General features: G+C 45.4%; 1 protein-coding gene across 4 annotated transcripts in view; it reads left to right on the top strand.

Annotated features, from left to right (window-relative positions):
• The window catches only part of FMNL2 (formin like 2), a 304,070-nt gene that overhangs the window by 161,855 nt on the left and 119,664 nt on the right, over positions 1-22,551 (top strand). For all 4 annotated transcript variants that reach the window (XM_079782217.1, XM_079782219.1, XM_079782218.1 and 1 more), the window contains exon 2: positions 18,269-18,352. In XM_079782217.1, the coding sequence (XP_079638343.1) occupies positions 18,269-18,352 (84 nt within the window). The remainder of the gene's footprint in view (positions 1-18,268; positions 18,353-22,551) is intronic.

The raw sequence follows: 22,551 nt of genomic DNA, 5'->3' as shown, positions 1-22,551 counted from the left end.
CACCCACCCACCACCTCCACCTTCCCTCTGAGATTCCACAGTCTGTACTAGATGGTTTTTTAAATCATCTATTGGAAATTCTCTTATCTTGTCACATTTCTTTTAAGCTTAACTTCTTTAAATGTCATCAAAACTGAGGCATTTCCCAAATAACTGACACGAAGAACAAAACGATTCAACAACTTCAAAAATCTTCTTGAGGGGACCACTGGTAACATTCTATTTTTATTCTTGGCGTTGAATTTCTCTCTGGAAGAAGATAGATCTAAATCAGAGGCATACTTCAAGTTGGCAAACTCTTTGGGTGGAGGTCACTGGATACGTTGTATTGCATTATCCCTGGGGTCTTCAGGACTTGAACTTGAGGTTTAGTTTGCAATAGGATAAATTGGTTCACGTGAGTTGGGTATGGTTTATCTCTCAAGCGAGGGGAGTAGAGCTGTTACTGAATGTAACCACTGTAATATCTTGGCATTTCCCCAAATCCTTATGGCTCTCTTGGAGACGCATAGCACTGCTTTGTAGGAAACAGAAAAGTGTTTACATCCAGACCACCGTGAGTGGGTGTACCGAGTTCAGCAGCCAGGGTCCGGTCTCCAGGCCTACTGTGTGGTTTCCTCAGCTGAGAAGCACAGGGATTCAGTGCAGCCAGATTCCACGCACCTCCCCCTTTTCACCTCTCTCCTGCTTGCATGCTTTCTCGTGCCTTTTTCTTGCACACAGGCAAGTGTAGCACTTAAAATTGAGTAGTGCACACCCTTGGGGCCTGCCTCCTAGAAATTTGTTGTCTCTAATGGAGTTGTTCGCTTTCCCTGGGAGGTGTTTTGTTCTTGTTGCTTTGTCTGGTGTATGCAGTGCAAATGGACTTTCTTCCACGAAGACCCGATCACAGGCTTAGGTAGCACTTTTTGCCTAGAACATAAAGTGTGAGATGTAAAACTAGGAATAACGCAAATGACACGGATTTTATTTCACACGAACGGTAATACTCTCCTAGACAGAACAAACCAAATTGAAAACCTACACCTCAAACAAGAGATACCTCTTACCGAGGTGCCTAAGGGTTCAAGTTTGTAATATAGGATATAGTCCAGCTGTTTAATATATAGTTTATAATCTAATCATACCTAATAAAATGGTAATATGCAAAGTACCATCACTCCGCTACGCCCACGATTGGGCCGTTGGGAGGCTGGGGGCGGGACTCGGGTGGCCGATTGGGCTGACTCACGAGTCCCCGCCCCCCATTCCTCCCCAACGGCCGGCGCTGCGGGAGGTCCCATGGGACCCAGCGGAAGGTGCCCGTGGTGGAACTCGGGGTGGCTGATTGCGTGGCTGCCGGCACCAGTTTTCCGCCAGCACCAGTTTTCCTCTGGCCACCTGCCGATTGGAGCGCCTCCCGCCAGCGCGATCGGCCACCCAGAGTTCCTCCACCGGCGGCGCTGGAGGAACTCAGGGTGGCCGATTCGAGAGGCGCTCCTATCGGCGGGGGGCCAGAGGAAACGGCACTGGAGGAACTCGGGTTGGCCGATCGCGCTGGCGGGAGGCGCTCCCATCGGCGGGTGGCCAGAGGAAACGGCACTGGAGGAACTTGGGGTGGCCGATTGCGCTGGAAGCCAGAGGAAACGGCGCTCCGATCAGCGGGTGGCCAGAGGAAAACTGGTGCCAGCAGCCAGGTGAAGGAAGGTCTTTTGCACGAAACTTCGTGCAATGGGCTTCTAGTATTATAATGGTTTTGCATTACGTGTATAAAATCTAGATTAACATGTACCAGACATCAGAAGGTTTTGGTTTTACTGGTATTGTGGGAGTTTTTACTTAACTCATGCATGCTTATTACATACTAGAGGACCGGCACATGAAATTCGTGCGCAGGTACGGTCCCTAGGCCTGGCCTGCGATCAGGGCCATCTTCTCCAGCTGCCTGCAGGCGGCCCTGTCCTCCACTGCCACCCAGCCCCGGTTCCCCATTTGCCATTGGGTGCTCAGTACCTGACAGCCTGGGGAAGTGACCGAGAGGTAGGCTGTTCCCACCCACTCGCCGGTCCCAACCCTGCCGCGGGTAGCCACCAGGCGATCGTAGCCTGCCAGTTGGGGAAGGGGATAAAGAGGTGGTCACTGTGCCTCATAGGGACTGGTTCAGCAGTCGTTCTGGTCGTTCTGTCGTTAGGATCAATTTGCATATTACCCTTTTATTATATAGGATAGAGGCCTGGTGCATGGGTGGGGGCCAGCTGGTCTGCCCTGGAAGGGGGCCCCAGATCAGGATGGGGGGGGTCCTTGGTGGGGGTGTGACCGGCCTGCAAACCCCATGGCTCCTTGCCCCAGCCGGCCACGCCCCTGGTCAGGGTGGGGGTCCCTGCTGGGGCCAGGGCCACCCTGGGTGAGGGGCCGTGGGTGGTTTGCAGGCTAGCCACACCCCTGATCAGGGTGGGGGTCCCCGCTGGGGGGTGGGGCTGGCCTGGGCTTGGGGCTGCTGGGGGTTTGCAGGCCGGCCACGCCCTCAGCTTTGTCAGGAAGGACATCTGGAATGACCTTCGGAAGACATTTGGTCTATCTGGCCTAATTAGCATATTACCTTTTTATTAGTATAGATGTGTTTGTGTGTTTATCCATGTTTAGGTATTGTGGGAGATGTGAAAGTAGGCCAGAGAAATTTCCCTCTCATTGGAGGAAAAAGCTGTGAAATAGTAGAACAACACACATGATTATGTTTGGTCCCTAAAACAAGTGCTACTGGAGATAACACATGGAAAAGGCAACTCTAAGCATGGTATATGGAAGACACAGGACCTAGCTGGGGGAGGCATAGATTTTGGTGAAGGAGAAGGATAGAATGGGGGCTGTAGGGAGGGGCAGGGCAGGTACAAGCTAGATGAGAAAGTACATTTGGCACCTTTTAAATATATATATTTATATACACTGAGTGGCCAGATTATTATGATCTCTGAACGCATAATAATCTGGCCACTCAATATCTTATCTAATAAAAGAGTAATATGCAAATTGACCATACTTCCACTACACCCACAAACCATGCCCACCAGCCAATCAGGAGTGAGTATGCAAATTAACCCAACCAAGATTGCTACGGCCACAGAGAGAACAGGAGGCTTGGGTTTCCCCAGCAATGGAGGAAGCCAAGCTTTTCGCCTGCCCTGGCCTGCCTTGGCCTCCGCTTAAGGCTACAAAGTTTCAATTATAGAAGATAAATAAATCCCAACAAAAATGGCTGCGGCCACGGAGCGAGCAGGAGGCTTGGCTCCGCTCAAGGCTACAAAGTTTCAATTATAGAAGATACATAAATCCCAGATACCAGGGCCTCTGCTTGGGTCACTGGGGGGCGTGGCCAGCCTGCAAAACCACCACAGGCCACTTGCCCAGGCCGCCCCACGCCCCAAGGGAACCCCCACCCTGGTCCAGGACACCCTTCAGGGCAAACCAGCCGGCCCCCACCCATGCACCAGGCCACTATCCTATCTAATAAAATAAGAATATGCAAATTGACCATCACTCCAACACAAAAGATGGCTGCCCCCATGTGGACACAAGATGGCCGCCACAAGATGGCCAGCAGGGGAAGGCAGTTGGGGGCGATCAAGCCTGCAGGGGAGGGCGGTTAGGGGTGACCAGGCCGGCAGAGGAGGGAAGTTGGGGGCGACCAGGCCTGCAGGGGAGAGTAGTTAGGGGGGACCAGGCCTGCAGGGGAGGGCAATTTGGGGTGAACAGGCCTACAGGGGAGGGCGGTTAGGAGTGACCAGGCCTGCAGGAGATGGCAGTTAGGGGCAAACAGGCTGGCAGGGGAGCAGTTAGGCATCAATCAGGCTGGCAGGGGAGTGGTTAGGGGTGATAGGCTGGCAGGCAGAAGCAGTTAGGGGCAATCAGGAAGGCAGGCAGGCGAGCAGTTGGGAGCCAGCAGTCCTGGATTGTGAGAGGGTGTAGGCTGGGCTGAGGGACACACCCCCGGTGCATGAATTCGTGCATGGGTGGAGTCCAGCCAGCCTGGCCAGGGGGAGGGGACACGGGCGGTTGGCTGGCCTGCCTGCTGGTCGAACTCCTGGTCGAGGGGACAATTTGCATATTAGCTTTTTATTATATAGGTTATACAATGAGTGGCCAGATTATTTTGTGTTCAGAGATCATAATAATCTGGCCACTCAGTGTATACTGATATAAGAATGTTTATATTTACCTTGTAGGATTAAAATATACAAATAGATGATGGCTAAATATGATACTTCTCTTATGGCCCTAATTATTTATTTGTTTTAAAAAAGATAAAAGATCTTGGGAGGTATCTTCATTAAAATATAACTTGTGAGGCTGAGCAGAATTCAGCACACAATTATTATGCACCACCTGAATATTAGGCTCTTTGCTAGAGGCTGGTACTGTAAAGGGGACCTTTCTCCAGGGACATGCAGTGTTGTAAGGATAGAAAGATAAATTGGTAAAATAGAATGCCACCGGTTGTGCCCTCAAAAAGATTTTGAATTTGTTGAATCATTTTGTTTTTAATTTGGGGAATTCTTCTGTTCTTATGACTTTTTAAGAGTTAAGTGCTTTAAAAAAATTTGCTATAAAAATATTCTCTTTGACATTGTGTTTGAATTAACTTGTTGATGGTTCGTATTGACCACAAAAATACCAGTGGCATTAAAGTAGTGCTTTTTAAAAATCTTTAAAATCAGAAAGTTATTTTAATAGTAAATAAGAGCATTCAAACAATAATACAAAACAAAGAGTTTTGGGGTTTTTTTTTGCACATGAATTATTTTGAATTAGTTATTTAAGTCTTTAGGTTGGTTATCTCGGTTTTATGTTTTTTCATTTTGGTTTTTTTTTAATAGCTTTTCAAAAGTTCACCAATATATAACTAAGTGTACTCAAAGTAGTGCTTTTAATATGAGGATGATGTTGTACATGTAGATACAAAAGTTTCCTCGATGGTCTTTTCCACAACTATGGAGGGGTAAGGACCAAAAGCTAAGTATCTGGCTAATGGAGGAGAAAACCAGGAGCTGAACAGTGGAGACTTGTCACCCGTCTGTCTTGGCTGGGCGAGGCTGGGCTCGTGTGTAGAGACACTCTGGGTCTCTTGAAACAGACCGGAGTCCATCAGGACTCAAGGACATGCGGTGAGACCTAACTTCACCAGTGTCAGTGTGTTTGTGTGGATGGTATAGAATTTTATTTCATAACATGTCTTCTTCATGAGCTGGTGGTTTTATTTTTAGATTTTTATCTTTTATTTTTATTATTGATTTATTGATTGATTGATTTTAGTAATTGAATCTTAGGACATCCTCTAGCCTCCCAAGGTTTTCCATTTCCTGCTATAATTACATTAGGTGCTGGCTTTGATCAATTTGCGTGGGCAGCGTATAGTAAGATGGAAATTGTGCCTCTGCTCATTGGCGGTGAGGCCTGGATGTGGAGATTTTGGACTTGGGTGTTGTGGAAAGAGGGAAGCCATGTGGGGGAGCCAAACATTGTCAGTCAGAGCATTGGTTTTCTGTTGCTTCTGTAACAACTTACCATGAGCTCGGTGGCTTAAGACAACTCTGTTTAATTACCTCAGCGTTTTGTGGGGAGAAGTCTAGCCCGGGCCTTCCGAGGGGAAATCGGGTCTCGGCAGAGCTCTGTTCCTAGAAGCCGTAGGGGAGGTTTCATTTCTTTGCCTTTCAGTGCCTAGAGGCTGCCGTGCTCCCCGGCGCCTGGCCCCGTTCCTCCCCGTCAAAGCCAGCGTTGGCTGGGAAGGCCTTCTCACATTGTGTCACTCTGACTTCTTCCCTCTGACTCTCTTCTGCCTTCTTCCACTTTTTAAAAAATTGTAGTAAACTATTCATAATATGGAGTTTACCATTTTAACCATTTTTTAAATGTACAATTCATTGGCATTAAGTAAATTCAGTGTCATTCAACTGTTGTCCTACTACTTACAAAGTCCATCCCCCCAAACAGAAACTCTGTATCCATTAAGCAATACTCCCCACCCTGCACCCCCAGCACTGGCAGCCCCTAATCTGTCTTCCACAGTGGCTGCACCATTTTACATTCCCAATAGCAGTGTATGAGGGTTCCAATTTCTCTTCATCCTAATCAGTACGTATTTTCCATTTTAAAACTTCTTCTTCCACTTTTAAGGGTGTTGTGACCACGTTGTCCCACCCAGGTAGTCTAGAACAGTGGTCGGCAAACTCATTAGTCAACAGAGCGCCAAACCGCGGCTCACAAACTGCATGTGGCTCGCAAGCCACAGTTTGCCAACCACTGGTCTAGGATAATCTCCCAATCTCAATATGCTTAATCACATCTACAAATCACTTCTGAATCTGCAAGGAAACATATTCACAGGGTCTTGGGATTAGGCTGAGGACCTCTTCAGGGGCTGTTACCTGCCTATGACAGCAAGTCTGCCCTTGAAGTTACAGCTATTTACAAGTGAGGAGCTAGAGATTCGCTATTATATTGTCAAATAGTTGCCTAAAAAAGCAGTTTTCTAGCCTCTTGTGTGGCCTTATGTGTAACTCCCCCATTGAGTGTACAAATGTGTGCAGGGAGGCACAGCTCCTGGCATAGCCGATGGCAGACAGTAAAGAACTGTCTGAATTCCAGAACGTGTCAAGGAATCAGGCATCACACCTCTAATGACAGTCAGATAGGAGGTTGGCAAGAAATTGAGTGAGTGTTTCTTTCCATCATTCCCTTTGTATTTGGATATGTTAAGAATCTATATTTCAGGAGTTGGCATGATGGCCAGAGGAGGGATGAGTGGTTTTGGCATCTACTGGGTATTGAATCACTTAAGAAAGTGATATAGGGAGTAGAAAGTTAGGCTATGGGGAAACTTGACCTAGATTACTCCAACCGTGACCTTCTGTTCTGTAGATACCAGCGACTCTCCCACCTAGCCTTGCATATTGCTGATAATCTGGTCTTGCAATGACATGAAAGTAATATAAGAATAAATATATATAATATAAATATACAGGTATCAAGTCAATACTTGTTTATTCCCATTTTCAAAGGGTAGTGAGATGTGTGACTAAAATAGTAGATAAGTTACATGAGACTTTGGGAAGTCTTTAGTTTGTGTTTATTAGTAAAAACAATTGTATAATTTTCTAGAAGTTCATAACCTCACAAATAAAATGAGTTGTTTTGTGACTATAAAGGCCCACCTTGAGGAGGAATGGTGGAGACGTTGGCAAGTGCTGGTATACTGCTTTTATGGTGTAATAAGACTTGTGTAGTCAGGAAACGATGGAGGCTTCCCAAAATAGGAAAGGAGCATTATAGCAACTCATATAGTCCTTAAAATGGGGATAATCTATACAGTCAGTCCTTGGGTTACGTCGGACTCAATGTACGTCGTTTCACGTCACCATCTCCCATTTATTTATTAAAAAAAAAAGTTCCATCATTTTGATGTATTACATATGTGCTTTATGTTTTTTATTATTTATTTACCACAAGTAAAGGTCAGGAATTGTTATCTTTCTTTTAAATTGTTTTTACTGTTTCACTTCATTACTGCTGTGTATGTGCTCCATGTGAGTGATGTAGGTGCTTATGTAGGTGGGTTCTGACTTATGGTGAAAATCACGTTATGTTGCGCTGTAGGAACAGATCTCCGATGTATATATAAAAGGCTAAGTGTCCATTCCTTCAACTGGTAGCTATGCCATGCACTGACTACCAGGGGGCAGACGCTCAACACAGGAGCTCCCATGATGCGCACTGGCCATCCTATATAATAAAAGAGTAATATGCAAATCGACCGAACGGCCAAACAGTGGGACAACCATCTGGGACCACACTGTAACACCCACTGGCGCCAGGCCAGCCAACGTGGGTGCGATACGATTGGTCGGGGCCCGGCCATCACCCCATGATCGCCCTGCAGAGGGAGGCCCAGGCCACCGACTGGCGGGCTGCGGTGGTTGGGTGGGGCTTCCTTCTGCGCCTGGGTCCCGGGTGCCGGCAGCCACAGGGAAGCCCAGGTCCCGGGTGTGGAGGGGAGCCGGTGCCAGCAGCCGGGGGAAGGAAGGCCTACTCTTGCATGAATTTTGTGCATTGGGCCTCTAGTTTAAAAATAAATGGCACCATGGCCCTGGCGCTGACAAATGAACACTTGGCTTCCCCCAAGTGAGACTCAGGCCCTGCCAGCACCCTGGAGCAACACCCCCACCAAATCGCAGCCAACTCTGCCAAGACCCCATGGCACAAAATGCGGCCCAAAGCCCAGCCCTGCCCAGCCCTGAAATGGTCGCTGTGGCCGCTGGGTAATGACGTCACGTAGCAATGTCTGGCTTCCTCTCCCTAAAGAATAGCCTCCTTGGAGTTTCTTCAGCCCAGGAACCCGACTTGCTTTATAACCAGGTGCAAACATTTTACAGTTTAACCAAATGTCTGTGAAGTGTTTTCCCATGCCTCATCTCATTTGATCTTCACAGAAGTCTTGGATAGGTAGATAGGAGACTCGGTAGAATCCTATTTTCTTTTCATTAGCAAGACGCGAATAACGTTATTAAAATATTTCTTCTAATTAATCTCCTTTCAATGTGCACGAATCTGTGCACCGGGACACTAGTAAGAGTAATAATATCTAACATGTACTGAGTGCTTCCTGGGTGCAGGACTATGTGTTGACTACTATACATGTGTTAACTGATTTGATTTTCCCAAGAATACATGTATGTGTATTCAATCACACATGTGCACATACTCATGGCACATGTAATGGGCCTTCTTTCATGATCCTGGATAAAGAGACACGTTGGTCTGGATTCTTTCTTCTACCATTGATAATAACCAGTTATATGAACATAGACATTGCCTTCAGCTTTTTTAGTCTGTTTAGTCACCTATGAAAAGGCAGAAAGGACTAAAATGTCACAAGCTTCTCTTCCAGCTCTGCACTTTTTGTTCATTAAAAAGGTGTGGAAGAGTCATTAGTGTTTAGTTCAGTCCTTAAAGAAAGCCTTCCAAGAAAACAGGCTGTAACGAAAATTGTGAATGGAAGATTAGAGCTCCGTCTCACGCTCACAGCGTCCCCAGAAAGGGTAGCTTTCCATTCAGATTTTATTTTAAAGACGTAACTCGGTGAGGGATTTCTCCTGTTGTGGGCTTCGCTGGCTACAGGAATGATCTTAATGCCCTCCATGGTTAAATAAAAACAACAGTGACAACGAAAGGTGACTGACTGATGATTCGATTTGGGGAACTCTTTGGCTGGCTGCCTGAGTCCTGTGCCAGGAAAGAAGATGAATATATTTTAGCAGCATCCTCTAGGCTAGGAGGATATTAAAATTTAGGATGTCAGGTAGTTGTTTGGAACAAGAATATAGGTCATGGAAGAAAATGGCTCTGAGGTTAGTTGAACAGAGGGGTGGGTCACGTGTTGAATTTGCAACCACCCTCCTTGCTCCCCTCAGATGTTGCAGTTTTAAAGTGAATACGTAGGGGAATTGGTACATTATTCAGTATCAACCTGATGTCCCAGTAATGGTATAAGGAAAAAATGACCACGTGGGAAGAATTAACAGAGGAGAAAACCTTTACCTATTGTGATTTGAGAACCCCAAAGGCCTTGCTCTTTCTAGACATTTCCTTGGCTGATGACTTCCCACTGCCTGTCAACTAATTTTAAAATTCTGTGGTCTGGTGTGCAGGGTCCTGCTTTTCTGACTTGATTTCCTCCTACCCACTTCTTGCCCTCTGGTTTATTGTGTGTAGCTCACAGCCCTCTGCCTTCTACTGTATCCATGCCTCTGCTCACACTTTTCCTTCATCTAACATAATGAGAATAGTAAGATCTAGTATGTAGAGTATGTTCCATGTATTTATTTTGTGCCAACTGCATGCATGATCCAAGTTTATTTTTCTCAGACTCTATGAGGCAAGTAGAATCATTACATTATCATCTTTCTCATCATTATCACCACTGTCATCTCTATTTTACAGGTGAGGAAGCTGAGATTTACTTTAAATAATTTACCCAAGATTCCACTATTAATGAGTGGGTAGAGGTAGGATTGCACCCAGGTGGCCCAGCCCCACAGCCCAAATATTAAAAATCATATTGTGCCATTAAATGCTATTTTATAAATATACTAGAGGCCTGGTGCATGAAATTCATGCACGGGGTGAGGGGAGGTAGGGGGAGAGTGTGTCCCTCAGCCCAGCCTGCACCCTCTCCAATCTGGGACCCCTCAAGTGATGTCTGACTGCCCGTTATGGCCTGATCACCGGGATCGGGCCTAAACGGGCAGTTGGACATCCCTCTCACAATCCAGGACTGCTGGCTCCCAACTGCTTGCTTGCCTGCCTTCCTGATTGCCCCTAACCACTTCTGCCTGCCAGCCTGATCACCCCCTAACCACTCCCCTGCCAGCCTGATTGATGCCTAACTGCTCCCCTGCTAGCCTGATGGCCCCTAACTGCCCTCCCCTGCAGGCCTGGTCACTCCTAACTGTCCACTCCTGCAGGCCTGGTCCCCCCAACTGCCCTTCCCTGCAGGCCCGGTCGCCCTCAACTTCCCTCCTCTGCCGGCCTGGTCACCCCTAACTGCCCTCCCCTGCAGGCTTGATCACCCCCAACTGCCCTCCCTTGCAGGCCTGGTCCCTCCCAACTGCCCTCCCCTGCTGGCCATCTTGTGGTGGCCATCTTGTGTCCCCATGGGGGCAGCCATCCTTGACCACATGGGGGCAGCCATCTTGTGTGTTGGAGTGATGGTCAATTTGCATATTACTCTTTTATTAGATAGGATTTTTATTGATTTTAGAGAGGAAGGGAGAGGGATAGAGAGATAGAAAAATCAATGATGAGAGAGAATCATTGATCAGTTGCCTCCTGCATGCACCTACTGGGGATTGAACCTGTAACCCAGGTATATGCCCTTGGCCAGAATGGAACCTGGGACCCTTCAGTCTGCTGGCTGACACTATATCCACTGAGCCAAACCGGCTAGGGCTAAATGCTATTCTTTACTGCCTCCAAGCCCAGTCCATAGCATGTCCTGATTTTCATAAGGAAAAGAAGTGCCTGCTGCATCGGTTATGTTTTGTAACAGGTTCTCTTTGGCATTGGTGTACTTACCTCTTTTGCTTCATGGAAGTTTATCTCCTGTTTGTATTTCTTTCTCTCTCTCTCTCTCTCTCTCTCTCTCTCTCTCTCTCTCTCTCTCTCTCGTGTGTGTGTGTGTGTGTGTTTGTTTGCTGAATTGAGAGAGTTCTTGGCTATCTATAGATTTGAGCGCATAACTTATTTTTGGGTCTTAGTTCATATTTTTGAAGATGTTGAAGACTATTGTTAAAACGCCATTATTTTGTCTGAAAATATTAATAGCTTAAATAGTCCTATGCATTTTCACTTTAATATTGCGTGCCAGTGATTATGTCTCTGGTTATTCAGGTAGAATCGTTGGATTGCTTCGCTCATGGACGGGCCATATTTTAGAAACACTATAGCTTAAGTGTCATGGAAGGAGCGTGGTCCTCCAGACCTCTCTCGAGTCCCGGCTTTGCCATCTGTCTCATGCATGGAAGTTGTGTAACCTCCTTGTCATTCAGTTTTCTTCTCTGTTAAATGGAGAAGATAATGCCTACTTATCAGGATTATAAAGCAGAATAAATGGGATAATATGTGCAGAGAGCCTCAGTGCCTGAGACATATCGGAGCATCAATAAATGCTACATCTTGTTGTTCATGACCCTTGACTTTGATGCCGACCTTCAGTTTTGAAATATATGTAGGGGCCTTTTCAACTCTGGGCTGTAAGTTCATTTTGGTTTGCTTTTTAATTCAAGTTGTGTGGCCCAAGAGCATTGACCATAACTGGTAGATCGGGGTTGGAATCCAGCCAGTCCGACTCCGGAGCCCAACTCGTGAGTCCCTGCCCCACGCGGCCTCATTAGATCCCGTTCCTTGCTGTGCTGCCCAAGCATCCAGTTGCAACCATCACATTTCCTTGTGTTTTTGTGGGTTTTTTTTTTGTAGCAAAAAGTCATGGTCCAGGGAGGGAGAAGTGAGTTATTGTTTGGGTAGAGTTTCAGTGTTGCAAGATGAAAGAATTCTAGAGATACGATATACAACACTGTGAAAATAGTTAACAGTACTAGACTGTACACTTAAACATGGTTAAGAGGGCAAATCTTATGTTATATGTGGTTTTTTGCTACCACAAGTTTTAAAAAAGTACTGGCTCTTTTATCATTTCAGGACTAAAAGATTGTCTAAGCCAGTGGTCGGCAAACCGCGGCTCGCGAGCCACATGCGGCTCTTTGGCCCCTTGAGTGTTCTAACGCCACTTCTTCAAAATAGACTCGCCCAGGCAGAAAACCGACTTCTGCGCATGGGCCACGAAGTTTCAATCGCACTGTAGGTGCACGCCCGCACGTGGTATTTTGTGGAAGAGCCACACTCAAGGGGCCAAAGAGCCGCATGTGGCTCGCGAGCCGCGGTTTGCCGACCACTGGTCTAAGCTATTTCTCTCGTGACAGGCTTTTCCCGTTTCCACAAGCAACACTGCTTGTAAAGTTTGTGTCCTTTCTTCTCTCTGTGCAGGTGATCATGTAATGTCACGTAATAGAAGAGTTTCTGTTGTTGAATCTGGTGACTTAATACTTGGAAGTTTTAATTTAGAGATTAGGAGGACAAAGGTGCTATGTATGTTACATAAGGTGTGTTTGGGTCCGATTCCCTTTCACTGCTCTGTGTCTGCTTCTCACTGTGGGTTTCTCAGCCTGAGCCTTGAGGATATCAGGGGAAAAGAAGGAGGCTTTACAAGTTTCCATTCCTCCCGTGTACCCAGGACAGGGGCTTATGTCAGAAAACTATTCCTAGGAGATGGGTTTATTTGGTTCTCAGTGATTTGAGTACCTTCATTTTGCTCTATGTTGTATATGGTAATTAATCTGTAAGTATAACCTCAGATGTATAGACTATCATAGACTTTCTTTTACCACAATTAATTTCTCCCTCAAGAACCCAGAAACTTCATTGATATTTACCTTCTATTTCCAAAAGGTCCTGAGATGGAAATTACATCTCAAAACAATGTAAAATAGTATAGTTAAGAATAAAACCAGGATATAGACCATAAATGTAGCTACCACTTTGGGTACATCCATTGTGATAATTGATACCAATTTGAATTTACTGGCAACAAAAACAAAACAAAATTCATGTTCCATGATTTATTATTGGTAGCAGTTAGAATGCCCCAAACATCATTTTGCTTGAGGGAAATGTTGCTAGAATTGAACTGGAAGATTTCCCCCCATGAATTCATGTTTGGGAGGTAATTACTAATGAGTAATAATATCCCTGACGGAGGTTTTCTGAGAAACAAACACTCTTCATCGAATAGGCTTTGTTAATAGCTGAAACACACATGCTAAATCAATGAAGGTATTTTTAGACTGCAGAGTAGGACACCTAGTTTGCTTTTCACTTATTCAGCAACCTACACAGTGCCTACTTTTTTGCCAAACACTCTGCCAGGCATTGGGGATGAACAGAGAGGTCCTGGGAGTGCGGCGTGTACCTAGCTGCGTAGGGAATTTGGATGGTAAAGGGATTCTTGGGGAACAGCGTCCTCGGTGCTGTAATGGAGACGTGCACCGTTCCCCGGGAGCAGTTGGAGGAAGGCTCTCCTGCTAAGTGACATTTGAGTTGATTATTAAAAGTCTGCCAGGTTGAAAGGAAGTAAAGGGATATTCCTTATAGAAAGGTTTCTCTTGGGAGGTCTAATTTCTTTTAGCCAGGAACTTGTACACTCTAGGCATAGATAATTAACAACCATTAAACTTCTTAACTCAGATAGCAGGGCTTCAGTGGACCTTTGGCATGTACTTGAGCGCAACAACTTCATGATGAAATTCTCTTCCGTGCCTTCAGAAATTTTGGCACGTGCTCAAAGCCCAGTACACAGTGGATGGACTGATGGATGAAAGGACACGGAGGGTCCTATGTCACAGATATCACCAAGATGAGGTAGAGTCGTCACTGTTAGAAAACTTGGAAGCGCTTGATTTACATTTTCAGCCAAGTAGGAGAGCAATTTAATTTTGTACAGCAAGGGGACCTAGCGATAGAGCCCATATTTTCCTCAGCAAATAGCTTGGAGTCTTACGAATTACCTGCACAAACATTTAGCTTGGTCTCCAGGGTCCTGCCCTATGCAGCGCGAAAGGAATGAATTCCCTCTAACAAAGGTTAAGGGCAGGTATTACCAGCTAATCACAACATCCCTGAACTTGAGCCAGGCCTCTGCGGAGTATCTGATTTTAAATAGAACCACTTCCTCGCTGTCCCTGTAGAATTATTAAGCTGTGCAATGTATGCCTGAACAGTTCAGAGGCTTGACCTGGGGAAGGGGTTATTTTAGATAAATGATTACCAAGTGCAGTATTAGTTTTGGTGTACTGATGTGGAGCAACTTCTCCCGACAATAACTAGTCATCAGGCCCACAGACTTCCTAAGACTCCTCATTTAGAAGAATATATACACCCTTTTCTTTCAGTCTCCGGAATTGTGTATCCACCTGCTTGACTGTTCTCTTGGATGTCTCAGCTCTCTCAGACCTAAACAGGACCATTTATAAATCTTATTCTTCACCACTTGCTCCAGAGCTGTACCTTCTTTTGCTGGGTGCTGTTCTCACTAAATGGACCACCATTTACCTAGTAGCTCAAGGAAGGAAGAGGAGCAAGGTGTATTAATTCTTGACATCCTTTCTCAGCCCGTAAATGTAGCCAGTCAGTTTCACGTAATTTTCTGACATGCATCTACCTTTCTTCATTTGATGTGCCATCAGCCATCCTATCCTCCTCCATTTGAACTACTGCCCTGGCCTCCTAACTGGCCCCCCTGCCTCCACTTCCGCTCTTTCTGATCAGTTCTCCACATGGCATCTACGGTCATCTTTGTAAAACGTAACTTGATTATGTCATCTCATGCTTACAAGCCTTCAGTGGCTTCCCTTTGCACTGTAGCTGAAATAAAAAGAATTTATCCTGGCCTACGTGGCTGGGCGTGACATAGCCCTGACTTACCATTCCAACTTTCTCTCTCCCCCATTCCTTCTCTTTCCCTTTCTTTCCCGCTATGGTTATTCTCTTTCAGCTCTTTGATGCGCCAAGCTATTTCCTGCCTTAGTGTCTTTTCCCTGTTTCCTTTGCCTTGAATGCTGTTGTCCATGCTTCACCTGGCTCACTCATTTTTAGGATTCCTCTTAATTGTTACTTTTTCTTGAGAGGTCTTCCACATCGCCCAATCCAAAGTTGCCCTCCCATAATCTTGATCAAGACCCATCTGAGTTTAAGAAGATTCATTTGCTTTACCTGTATCTCCTCACCGTAACATCGTGCTCCAGGGGACCACAGCTGTGTAGTCTCCCACTGTGCCATGGAGCAGTGCTGTACAGCGGTGGTGCTTCATAACGTTTTTTGAATTAAAGACTCTTTCATTAAAGTAAAAGTAGACCTAGAAAGGAGAATTGTGGCCTTCTCTTTGCAATAATGACGGGGCCTACATCTGATTCCTGTAGCAGGGTTTGCACATGGCTTCCATGCGAGTGTCGAGTAGAGTCCTAACAGAAAGTCAGTTATTTGCTCTTTTGCCTAGCAGAAGAAAGGAGGGGGGGAAAAAGCTTGGTGGCATTTTCGGTGTTTGTCTTTGGGAGCCTCACAGATTAAGTTTAGGTCCTGTTTTTGCTCCCGTAAAGCTGTCTAATCTCTAGCAAGTTAACCCAGTTCTCCCAGGTCTGTTTCCTCATGTATAAAATGCGGAAAATTATATCTATCCTATGGGCTTGTTATGAAGAGTACATGAGATTGTGTGCAAGGTACCTCATAACCATGGTGGGAACCTTGTAGTTCAGCCATTCTTTTTCTTATTCCCTTTATATCGCAAGAGATTAATAAGGACTCTGAGAAAACTCATGTAATTTACCTCGTAAACTTACTGTACTTATTTAATGCTAAATCATACCCAGGGGCACTCACATGAGGTTAAAAAATCAGTTTAAGAGGAAGTAATCTATCTCTAGGGTGCAAATAAACAGTGATGGACTGGTTTATAATGGCCAGTAACATTGGACTCCCTCAGAAGAATATTCATGGAATTCACCTTTGCCTTAGTCCAGGAATTTTTTCTTTTTCAACATTATAATATTAAAATAACAAGTAAATACAAATATATGTTTTTTATTCTAGTTCAAGTGGATGTTCTGTGGAGCTGGGCCATGTGAAAATATTTTCCCCATTTTAGTATTTCTATGGAGAAGCCTTGGCAGGCCCATCGAACACTCGGGAGTCCAAAGCTCTTCTAATTATGTTGTCAGCTTTGGGGGTAATTTAAAAATTTAATATTCTGGAGACAGTTTATTAAATTTAAATGTAATTAGTAAGTGGTGTATGTTTACCACCTACTTAGGCATTTCAATCTGGATGCTAGATTGAGTTTAAGGGAAAAGTATTGTGTCATGTCTACCAAATTATCCAAGGTTAATTCTTTGTCTCTATGAAGTGAGAATAACTCACTGCCCCTTGCCTCTATGAAATGTGTTTCACTGAATGACATGCGACAGCACTGTGGCAGGGGAATTGTTTCTCTTCAAGCCAAGTCCTCCAGAGAGGTAGGGGCTTCAGCATTACAAGGTTAAGGCCTAGCCCTGGCCGGGTAGCTCAGTTGGTTAGAGCGTCGTCCTGAAACACCAAGATTGCTGGTTCAAACCTTGGTCAGGACACATAGGGGAATCAACCAGTGAAGGCATAAATAAGTGGAACAACAAATCGGTGTTTCTTTCTCCTCTCTCTCAAATCAGTAAGTAAAAATTTGGAAAAAAAAAGGTCCTGTAAAAAAAAGTTCAAGACCTATTTGCTTAAATATTGACACAGGCCAGGAACTATATTGTTTATTATGGGATAGGTATGATCTAGGGCAGTGGTCGCATACCACGGCTTGAGTGTTCTAACGCCACTTCTTCAAAATAGACTCGCCCAGGCCGAAAACCAACTTCTGCACATGGGCCACAAAGTTTCAATCGCACTGTACGTGCGCGCCTGCACGTGGTATTTTGTGGAAGAGCCACACTCAAGGGGCCAAAGAGCAGCATGTGGCTTGCGAGCTGCGGTTTGCCGACCACTGATCTAGGGTGTCGAGGCAAGCGGGTAGACATGACAATTAAGAGCTGTGAGACAGTCCTTGGGTACTTGGCTCAGTTGTTGAGAGTGTGGGGACTTTAGGGAGGCCAGGGGAACAGATGTGAACTCCTTCTGGACCCTCACTCTGCCATGTTCTGTAGCTAAAGATATCACCTCAAACCCAAGCCAAGTATCTTGAGAATGTGTGTGATTGGTTATTTGGGACATTAGACTAATAGCAGGTGAATGTACTCGCACTCCAGAAGGTGTGCTGTATTGACACAGGGCAGGCTATATGAGTATTGATGTCTAGACATTTAGCTCATGACCAATTTTTCAGGGCAAGTTCAACTTCATAAACTAATATAGCTAAACTGAGAATTGTGGTTGCTAATGTTAATGTATGTCCAGCATAATGCTAGCATGTGCTGTCATCTCAGAGAGATGACAAAAGCCAGTTACATTGTTTTCATTAAAAACAACAACATAAAAAATCTGGGTGCTTCTCCCCTCCCCACCCTCCCAGGCGCCTTACCTTTACTTTTCTTTCTCCTAAGCTCCAAAGACCCCCTCTTTGGTCTCTGTAAACTGTTTCCTGAGCCCATTTCTTCTACTTTCTAAAGAAACTTTCTCTTATATAAAAATAAATAAATTAATTAAAAAACCAAGCTGTTCTTTTACTCATAAGTGTTGTCAAAGGGAGTAAAAGTTGATAGTATTTGTCAGTGGTTCTGGTCATTGCATTTTCTTTTGGTGTCTTCTGTTCCGTGTCTGTGCTTTAAACATAAATTGGGCAATACTTTCTCAACAATTCATGACCTCCTGTTGAGAAGAATGGGAGCGCCCTAGTAAATGAAGAAATAATGCATTTCCTTTGCTTCAATGCAGACTACCATGATGTCCAAGCATAGGACTTCAGGGTCTCCCCCTTCCATTGAACTGATGTGATGTTTAAAAGACTTCTTCAGGGTGTTTCTGTTTGATGAGATGCTAGAAATTGAAAAGAAATCATAAAAGAACCACAGTAGTGTTCCTTGATCTACCTATAAGTTACCCATGAGTAGTCTGTTGTGGAATGTGACATATCTCTTTCCCTTTTCTTTTATTTTTCCAGAATGCTATGAACCTACCCCCTGACAAAGCCAGGTTACTGCGGCAGTATGACAATGAGAAAAAGTGGGAACTGATTTGTGACCAGGTAAGAAACAATGATGCTTTTATCAAGAAATAATGAAAGAAGAGATTTCCTCCCTAAATATATTAGACTCCCCCCCCCCCCCCCCCCAGGAGATGCATGGATTTCTGTTTTGTGACTTGTTGCCTTCCTGTTTCTTAAGATCAAAGGAAAAGTTAGAAAATGACTTCTTTTATTCTTGCATGATTTTGATTCTCTCCTTTATTTTTAGAGTTTTTGTATTAGGTTTTCTGGGCGATCTGGTCTGGTCAGGGGGGCATCCAAATTCAGATGATCTGTTTTTCTATTTATGTCATAGAGCAGTTTATGCTGCTTGAATAAGGCAGGCCCTCTAATTTAGTCAGCTTTCCCACTCATGTATATTGATGCATATTCATGCAAGAAGGTGAATTGTTTATAAAGAGACTACTTAGGCTGATAAAAAATTATTTCAGTGTTTAGCAATTCTTTTTATTTTATCATTAACTCATAATAAATTCAGACTCTTCAGAAGGATATAAAATAAAAAGTAGAATTCCCCCTTTTTCTTTCTACCCTCATAATTGTATACCTTAGAGACTTTGAAATATCCTTCCAGTTTCCTTTTATGTTGTTATTTAAAAACAAACAAATATATGAACACACACACTCTCTTCCTCATCTTGATACATTTGTCAGTATATATGTCTCTACCTTATTCTTTTAGATGCTCTGTAGTATTCCATTGGCAGTTGTAGTGATTTGGGGGGCACTTTATTCTAGGACTAGGTGTAAGCTAGTTGTTTTAAAACGTAGAAGACTCACTCCCTAAAGGTAGAGAGTAGGCTCTGTCGATTCTGTATTATCAGCCTTTTTATTTTGTGCCATGAGTTTTCGAGTGCTCGCATCCCTTACGTCAGGCCGCCCTGAAACTTTCTGGGCGTGCTGTAATTCCTCTGACCAGAGCTCCCTGGGGTCTCCATTGCCGGGTAAAATGTGTCAGGGGAGCAGAGGGGTTTTCCACGTTTCCTAAGAAATAGATGCCTGCGGTTCTTACAGAGTTTCTGCAGCACTCACTGCGTGTTGCTTGACCTAAGCCCCTAACTAAAGCAGCAATGAAATGACGGTAAGAATCCTCCCCCCTTTTTCCATCCTATGTTTGAGCACCAAGAGGAGGCAGAAACGGAAGAGGAAGCCTCCTGCTTACATGACCGTGGTCCAAAAGAATAAAATGTTGCTGACACTTACAATCTCCTGGCTCGAGACTCAATTTTTGATCAGTAGTAGCTAAGCCTATTATTTTGAGGAAAAATGATTTTATGACAGTGAACACATATAATAGGGATAATTACTATAAAGGAAAGGTAATCACTCAAGCGAGGGAAGGCCAAGGGGTGAGAAATTCTGCCGTCGCACAGGTTACGCTATGACAGCGGAGGGGAGCGCGGGCGCGGGGGTACTGGCCCTGGTGGCGGTGAAGTTAGCACTGGGAGGAAGGGCTGAGCCATCCTTCCTTCCTCAGACCTGCAGGCGTATTGCTCAGTCTGCCTGCCCCTTCCTGGCGTGAATGAATTATTAGCCTTTGTATCTCCAGTGTGCCAGGCAGGGAGGCTGCCCATGAGGGAGGAGTTCCAGCAGCTGTACTCTTCTCTCAGACCGGGAGTGGCTCCATAGGGTGGATGGTGGAGTCTCGGGCAGCTGGAGGCTCGGAGAGTAGCAAATCAGTTATCTGATTATTTGCCTGATTCTCGGCTCCTCTGAGTTCCGGTGATTACTGTCTTCACTGTGCATATGCCAGGACGTGGAGAATTTAGCTACTTCATCTGTTCCCGGCAGTCCCATCAACACAGGCTGAAGTGGCTCCATCAGTTCTGAGTAGTGGGTGATTTATTAATAGTGAAGTAATAATTATTATTGTTATTGCCAATAGCCAGCATTTCGTAAGCAGATTTTCTGACCGAAAGCTTTGTGTTTAATCTCCAAAGGATACCAATAAGAGGCTTAGTAGTGACTCCATTTGACATGGGGAAAACTGAGCCTGAGCGATTAAATCGTTGCTGAAGGTCGCATTGCTGTTAGGAGGCAATGCGGCATGGATGGTCAGATTCCCGAGAATGCGCACGTTCTGGGCCTTATCCGTGCTTTCTGCTCCCTTCCTCACTGAGTATGCAAGTGTTTGAATGATACACTAAAAGGAGAAAGTACAAGCTGTTTCTCTGCCCTGCATTCTTGTATTCTTTCCTGAGAGGGAGAGAAAGCCAGGGAGTTTTAGCACAGTCACTGAGCCTCATCTACCCGCATGGCCGCCACGGTGAACTACAATTTTTTGATCAAACAGTCATTGGGAGAATTGTGTCCAGCAGAAAACTTGGCTTTTTGTCAGATACAGCTAACTTATTGGTGTGTCACCCACATGAATATGACTTCTCCTATGTATGTTTCTGAGGGGAAAAATAAAATCCATTAGCTTTAAGCATGCATGATGTACTATTTATATGGCAAATGTAATGTATTTGTGTTTATTTGACTGAAGGTTTATCTTACCTGTTATCTACATAGACCTTGTGTCACACACACACACACATATTTGGCACATAATCTATATCTATGCCTAACCTGATGGACACTCAGAATACATTTGCTTTTATGATTCCATTTATATGAAATGTCCAGAATAAAAAATTCATAGAGAATGAAACTAGATTAATGGATGCAATGGACTGGGGGATGAGAGACTGATAATGGGAATTATATCTCACTAGAGGCCCGGTGCATGAAATTCATGCACGGAGCGGGGTGTCCCTCAGCCCAGCCTGCACCCTCTCCAATCTGGGACATCCCTCTCACAGTCCAGGACTGCTGGCTCCCACCTGCTCGCCTGCCTGCCTGCCTTCTTGATTGCCCCTAACCGCTTCTGCCTGCCAGCCTGATCACCCCCTAACCACTCCCCTGCCAGCCTGATTGATGCCTAACTGCTCCCCTGCCAGCCTGTTTGCCCCCAACTTTCCTCCTCTGCCAGCCTGGTCACCCCTAACTGCCCTCCCCTGCGGGGTTGATCGCCTCCAACTGCCCTCCCTTGCAGGCCTGGTCCCTCTCAACTGCCCTCCCTTGCAGGCCTGGTCCCTCCCAACTGCCCTCCCCTGCTGGCCATCTTGTGGTGGCCATCTTGTGTCCACATGGGGGCAGGATCTTTGACCACATGGGGGCAGCCATATTGTGTGTTGGAGTGATGGTCAATCTGCATATTACTCTTTTATTAGATATGATAGAGGCCTGGTGCATGGGTGGGGGCCAGCTGGTTTGCCCTGAAGGGTGTCCCGGATCAGGGTGGGGGTTCCCTTGGGGTGAGGGGCGGCCTGAGCAAGGGGCCTGTGGTGGTTTGCAGGTCAGCCATGCCCCCTGGAGACCCAAGCAGAGGCCCTGGTATCTGAGATTTATGTATCTTCTACAATTGAAACTTTGTAGCCTGGAGCAGAGCCAAGCCTCCTGCTCGCTCTGTGGCCAGCAGCCATTTCTTTTGGGGTTTGTGTGCCTTCTATAATTGAAACTTTGTAGCCTGGAGCAGAGGCCTAGGCCGGCCAGGGCTGCAGAAGCTAGCTTCCTCCATTGCCGGGGACAACCATTGCCTCCTGCTCTTTCCAGCTCTGTAGCTGCCGCCATTTCTGTTTTGGATTTGTTTACTTTCTATAATTGAAACTTTGTAGCCTTGAGTGGAGGCTTAGGCCGGTAAGGGCAGGCGGAAAGCTTAGCTTCCTCTGTTGCTGGGGAAACCCAAGCCTCCCTCCTGCTCTCTGTGGCTGTAGGCATCTTGGTTGGGTTTATTTGCATATTTGCTCCTGATTGGCTTGTGGACGTGGATTGGGAGTGTAGCGGAGTTAGGGTCAATTTGCATATTACTCTTTTATTAGGTAGGATTACACATGATATTTGCCTCTGCAACAGAGATAGAGAAAAACGGGGAGGGGGAGAACATAAGAGACGTAACTGTGTGGATCTTCTTTTGGATCCTTATCTGGACATTCATTCAAGTACTCCGGGGGGATACTGAGACATGTTTTATAGTAGCATGAGGTGGTAGTATGAGAGTAAGTAGCTGGAAATGTTAAGTTCCTTGGACAATTACCAATAAAACCCCCAGCTGCTTGGCAGTAAGAGGGCTCTCTCTCCTTGCTCTTTGTACCTATACAGACAAAGAATGCCCCTTGCTCTCACTCCTGCCTCAGTTTTGGGTGTTCCCTAAACAC

The sequence above is a fragment of the Cnephaeus nilssonii genome (assembly GCF_951640355.1).
Source record: "Cnephaeus nilssonii genome assembly, chromosome: 10".
In the NCBI taxonomy this organism is placed as follows: Eukaryota; Metazoa; Chordata; class Mammalia; order Chiroptera; family Vespertilionidae; genus Cnephaeus; species Cnephaeus nilssonii.
The sequence above is the reverse complement of the archived record's forward strand: the minus strand, read 5'-3'. Positions and strand labels throughout refer to the sequence as shown.